Source organism: Pygoscelis adeliae, unplaced genomic scaffold (genome assembly GCF_000699105.1).
Source record: "Pygoscelis adeliae isolate BGI_AS28 unplaced genomic scaffold, ASM69910v1 Scaffold14, whole genome shotgun sequence".
Taxonomy (NCBI): Eukaryota; Metazoa; Chordata; class Aves; order Sphenisciformes; family Spheniscidae; genus Pygoscelis; species Pygoscelis adeliae.
In genome coordinates this window covers 5,520,981-5,526,774 of record NW_008825109.1, presented here as the reverse complement: position 1 = coordinate 5,526,774, position 5,794 = coordinate 5,520,981, and the positions used below count along the sequence as shown (strand labels likewise).

Genomic DNA, 5,794 nt, shown 5'->3' with positions numbered 1-5,794 from the left:
TCCTCCCAGGAAAGCCAAGCTCAATGCCTGAAGCCAAGGGAGGGCAAGCTCTATGGAGTTGGGCTGCAGCAAGAGAGGAAAGGCAATTTCCCAAATGGGTTTGAGTAGTTGGGTGCCTAATTGGCACCTGGAATAGGAACGCTCAGGAACGTAGGAAGAACATGTGATAGAAGTTTGGTGCCGGGTTTTGGATGGACAAGATCAGGGCTGTTTTGGTGATCACACAAGTGTGAGCCATTACAGAAAAGAACTGTGAATGCATGAAAAAGTTTGTTCTAGAAATTACCTCTCTCTCAAAAGGAGACAAACATGGAAATGGTTACCATGACTGTGGCACACCTTATGCTACTGAAGTTAGTAGCACCTGGCACTCAAATGCTAAGACAACATATCCTTTTGGACTCCTCATTGTTGCTAGATGTCATTGCCTGTGTATACACTTACAATTGTTAAAGGTTTTTTCTGTGTCTGGCTTGGTAGCTGACTTTCAGATGGACAGATTTACAACTTTGCTCTGTCAACAGCTTCTGTTTTGAGAGTACTGTGCTTTAAGGGTATAGTAAATAAAGGAGGAATAAATCTGGGCTTTTAATTTAAACGTTTAGAACTCCTAACACAGTTTGCAAGAATTTCTGTCTGGCATTAAGTTTTGAATATTACAGTGTCATTATTACTGTAGGAGAAAACCTAAAAGTAAAATAATATAGGAGTTAGGTGATGCACTTTTAATTCTGTGCTGTGATATACAAGGTATCAGCCTATCTTAACAAAAAGAACTGCCAAACAAAAATACCCCTAAAACCTCCAAACTGTTAAAGATCAGTGATCTGCAAGAGAAATTTGCTTTGACAGTTGTATTGGTTTTGTATTCCTCATCCCACTGTGGGAAAGTGAGCGAGCAGTTGTGTGGGGCTTAGCTGCCTGCCAGGGTTAAACCACAGCAACAACTGATTTCATTTTTGAGAGATTTCCTTGGGACAGTGATCACTTTACCTCGTATATTATTAATTTTCTAGTACTTAAGGTACATGTTTCTAGTTTTGAAAATCAATGATGAAAGGTTGAAAAAAACCTAAGAAGTCTGTGTAAGGAATTGCTGGCAATCTTTCTGTGTAATGCTGTAGATCAAAACATTACACTTTTTTATTTTGATTTCTTTTTCCCCTTTACAGCATATAATCAAGTTTCACAGGGCTTCTAAAGCAAACAAGAAACCAGTTCAGTTACCTCGGGGAATGGTGAAGTCACTGTTATATCAGATCCTAGATGGTATTCACTACCTGCATGCTAACTGGGTGTTACACAGGGATTTGGTAAGTGGATCCGCAATGGGTTTTAGCACTGGGATGACGATTGAGGTCAAGGATTGTTTTTTATGAAAAATCGCTGGGCAACAAAAACCTTTGTGCTAAGGGCATGTACTAATAAATACATATTTTTATACTGCAGTCAGACAGCCTTGATTAGTAGAGTGAATTTTAAAAGCTGGCTATGATCTGATATGCTTATGACAGCAAAGTATATCAGATGGCTGTTTTCCTTTTTTGATTTTCTAAATAAACTATTTTAAAAAGTGTTCATTTAAATACGGCATGTGTGTAGGTGGGGGAGAGGATGATTGGCTGTAAGAACTGCTGAAAAAGTAAAAATCTCCCCCAAATTACCAGTTTTACTTACGAAGGTAACTTTTGAAGGCCATTATCTTCTCCTAATATTTATAATCTATTAGAAATACAGCCATACCAACTTTTGAAGACTTCTGCAAATAAACTAATGTTTATCCAAACTACAGTATAAGCAAAACATTTTGAACCTGAGTTAGTTTCTTAACCAGCAAATTATATTAAATGTTTTGAATTGGTGAATCTCACCAATTCTTATGTATCTGCCTTTGCAATATGCCCATAGCTGGCTTGGCTGGTTCTGTCTGTTGTCTTAAAATGGGGTAGTTTTCCTGACCCAGTTGTCTGTAGCTCTTATTCTTAGAAGTAAATTGAAAAAAATGCTATCAAAGTATGATACTATCTATTTATGATGCTTCTAATTACTGAAATTTCATTAGTGCATGAGAGTATCATTAGTTTGACCTTTCATTCCCATGAGTCAGTATTACCAGTGCTATTCTATGCTTGGTGCAATAAGTCTGGCTTCCTTATTACTCTTCAGAGTCACTTTTTGTCTTTGAAATAGCTTTAATAGTGTTCCTGGAAATGTAGTCAATGATTAGTTATTTATCTTCTATTTTCATGCCCAATAAATGCTTTTACAGAATGCCAGTCCCTGTTTAAACTGATGGGAAAAGATTTGTCTTTGATAAATAACATTTTCAGAACTGAAATACAATGAAGTTTTGTTTTATTAAAATAATTGTATGGATCTGGTTTGTAATTTGCTCCTGGTTTAAGAAGTGGAACAAAAGCCACAGCACTGAGGGAAAAAGTCAAAAAGATTGTGGTGGCTTTGTCATGACTCATGAAATAGTGGAGCAAAACATAATGTAGAAATATAGATAGTGCATGTTACTACTTAGACTTTGTTTTAAACCAAAATGTAATGTCTTACTCTAATGTTCTGCCTGCAATAGTACTCTTCAGTGTATTTTTAAGAGGCATACAGAAAACAAATGACCTGTCATCAAGAATAAATTTTTCTGATGCTTTACTTTCTACAGTTTCAGAAAACTTAAGAACTTAAGCGTAATTGAGTTTAAAAAGAAAACCGTGCATGTTGTTAACTGGATGGCTCAGGAGATTGGTAATTTATTACAGAGCCTTTCACATCTAGGTCTGTAGCTCAAATACAGTTTAAGTTGGCAACTGTGAAAAACTATTACCATCTCATTTTCTGACCTACGTGAAATGAGTTGGTGGTCTCAGTCCGGCATGAAGTTTTCTTCCAGCAGAAAAACCACCATCACAACTGGCTATCTTTTGATAATCTGAGGAGGAGACCAAAAGCTTGAGGCAGAGTCTGGGAGGTCTTACCACTGGAACCTTGTCAAGCCGTGTTGGTGAGAATCCTATAAAAGCTGTGCAGGGGCTGCCTGTGCTGCCTGGTCTGTGGAAACCTTTGGGTTTGTCATTTTGAAACCGTTCAGTTTGAGCTGAATTTAGAAGGCACGTGTTTCATGCAGGAGAAAAGACAGAATTCTATCTGTCAAGTACTTCCTTCCTTTTATCAGGGTCCCTGGGAATAGCCTGAGTAACAGAAGGGATTCTACCTAGTGTTTTGTCTTAGCAAGACAGGGGCATATTGGTGCAAAGTTAAGCTTGCAAGTTGGGACTTCAATAGCATGTGTTTTCTGATCCAAAGTAAAATAACTGACGTTAATGCTTGTTCTTAGATGTGGGTTTCTGTTCCAGGATGCCTGTAATGTTAGCCTTCAGGAATATTGGTGTTAAATCATCAATTTTAACTCCTGACTGGATGGCTGGACAGATTTATTATGTTTCTCCTATTGTGCCTTTAAAATTATAGGTGTTGCTGTAATTTCTAAATGTTTTGTGTTTCCTTAGATTTAGATGTGTACAGATACACACACAGAGTTGCTTAACTGACATGCTTGCTTTCATTTCATATACTAGCTATTATAAGAGTGATGGTGCTTGAGAGTGGTAGGAAGCTAAAGAATATGGTACTTTGGCAGAAAAATCTGTTCTTTGCCACATCTCTCTCATAGGATAAGGATTTTTTTAAAGGGTAAGAAAGCTCATCTCTTGGAAAAGTAGTTATCCTCCATCTAAGTCCAATTTTCTGGTTTTGGGGTTTTCTTTTTTTTAAGATGTCTTAATGAAGTTAGCTTTCAGGTAGGTAATGTTCTGGAGTTTTTAGAGAACTTGACTTTTGTAATCAGAAACAAAATACAGCATAAAGTAACTCCTTTCTTGCTAGCATCCACAAACCAGGCAGTAAAACTTAATGGCTATTAAAACCACATAAACTTAGACTGAAATTTGTCTTCATAATGGTGGAATCGAGGAATCTTAATTTCATGTAAGATTTGTACAGAGTGAGTATATGCTGTATGAAACAGTGAAAACTGTAGGAAGACAATAATTGTGTTTTTTTCTAGTTCTGGTTCATCTTTTACAAAGGAAATGCATGCAAATCTTAGCAATAACTTAACTGTTTAAATAGTTAACTCTTTGCTGTTTTTTTTTCTTTCACTGGCTACATGAAAGCCAATTCACCATTTCCATCAGAGCAAGGGAGATGTTGATTATATTTGTTATCTCTGAATAGTGCTGTGCTTGAGTAGTTAGCTTTTCCATAAGCCTTTGAAACATACAAGTAAAATTTTTCAACACATAAATGTCAGTCCTTTTTAAAATTTCTTATTTGACTTGCATATTCTTCAGCTTTTTTTAATTTCATGACTGAGAGCAATTGAAAGCAGATTGTTTATTCATGCTCTGACTGTAGCAGGAAGGAAATAAGAACACTTTGTGTAATTACCACAAAGTGCATCAATTATAGTTTTAATAATATTTTGAATTTAGTTATCAAGCATGCTTGAAACATACTGCAATTTGCTCACTTCTTTTCCTAGTATTTTTTCCACTTTATGATATCCAGCTATTGGACTTCTTCCTGTACTCAAAGTGCTTATTCCACACTAAAAATAAGCATAAGACTGGCCGTATATCTGTTTTCATCAATCTGCTTCCTCAATAGCATGAGGAAAGAGAGGATAGACTTAGCAGTGTGCTTGGAAGATTTCTTCAAGTAATGGGCTCAGAATAGAGATCCCTTTTCATGGTACGGCAATTTATATGCCATGCCTGTTAACGTTTAAAAGTGCATCTTTATTTGATATTAGTGTGTAAGTAGGCCTGTCCACACAGTCAGGATCCAATCTCAGCTAAGAGATGAGCACCCCTCCGCTGGTTTTGTGTGGTGGCAGTAAGATTAGTCTGCAATGTAAATTAATAATATATTAACAAAATATTAAATTAATAGATTTTGCACTGAAACTATTTAAAGCGCTCACGTGGTGCAGCAATGTTTAAAAACATACCACCCCCACCCCAAAATAAAACCCCTAAAACTACCCCCAAACAAAAAAACCCAGAGGAAATGTCACAGCTCTTACTTGTAGCACTGCAGCTGAGACACTATGGTGAAACATTTTTTGTTCCCAAATTTTCAGACTAAATTCCCTGGCCTGTTTCTTTGTGCATGCTGTGAGTGGGTGCTGAACAGATGAATTGCCACTTGGCAAGCCAGGTATGGAAGTGGGTAACACAGTGCGAGGCTCCTGCTTCCCATTCCCCTCGTCCTATCTCTTGCCAAAGGAATGATAATCTCTTAGCCTTTGTCAATAACATCCATGTCCTAGTTAGTCTGGGATTGTGTTGCTGTGGATGTGACTATTTGCAAACTAGCGCTAGCACAGGATACTGCAGCCTATTTAATGAATTCCTAGTGTGCAGCTCAGCTAAACTGCTGCTGTGGGTTTAGCACTGTTTTCTAATAAGCTTTCAGGTGGACGAGCTTTAATACAGTTGGAAAGTAGCTTCCTGGGACCTGGACTCTTCTGAAGGATACCTGCTGCCAGGTTTGGGATTAGTGGGAGCATTAAAGATGTTCTTTTAACAGTAAATGAGGAGAACCCACTGCCAAGGTGGGTTTTAGTAGACATCTTAGACACTTTCCAGGCTCTGGCTGTGAATTACTTAAGTGCTTCAGGCAAAGTTAAATATATGGAACTTTTACCCTGCCAATTTACCATTTTCCACATTAGAGCTCTTGAATCCAAGGATGTCTCCCTCATCAATATTCAAGGATCACTTCA

The 5,794-nt window shown here is 37.4% G+C and overlaps 1 protein-coding gene across 1 annotated transcript in view; it reads left to right on the top strand.

Annotated features, from left to right (window-relative positions):
* CDK8 (cyclin-dependent kinase 8) overlaps positions 1 to 5,794 on the top strand; it is a 68,544-nt gene that overhangs the window by 14,361 nt on the left and 48,389 nt on the right. The window contains exon 3 of the mRNA XM_009327757.1: positions 1,173 to 1,313. Within this exon, the coding sequence (XP_009326032.1) occupies positions 1,173 to 1,313 (141 nt within the window). The remainder of the gene's footprint in view (positions 1 to 1,172; positions 1,314 to 5,794) is intronic.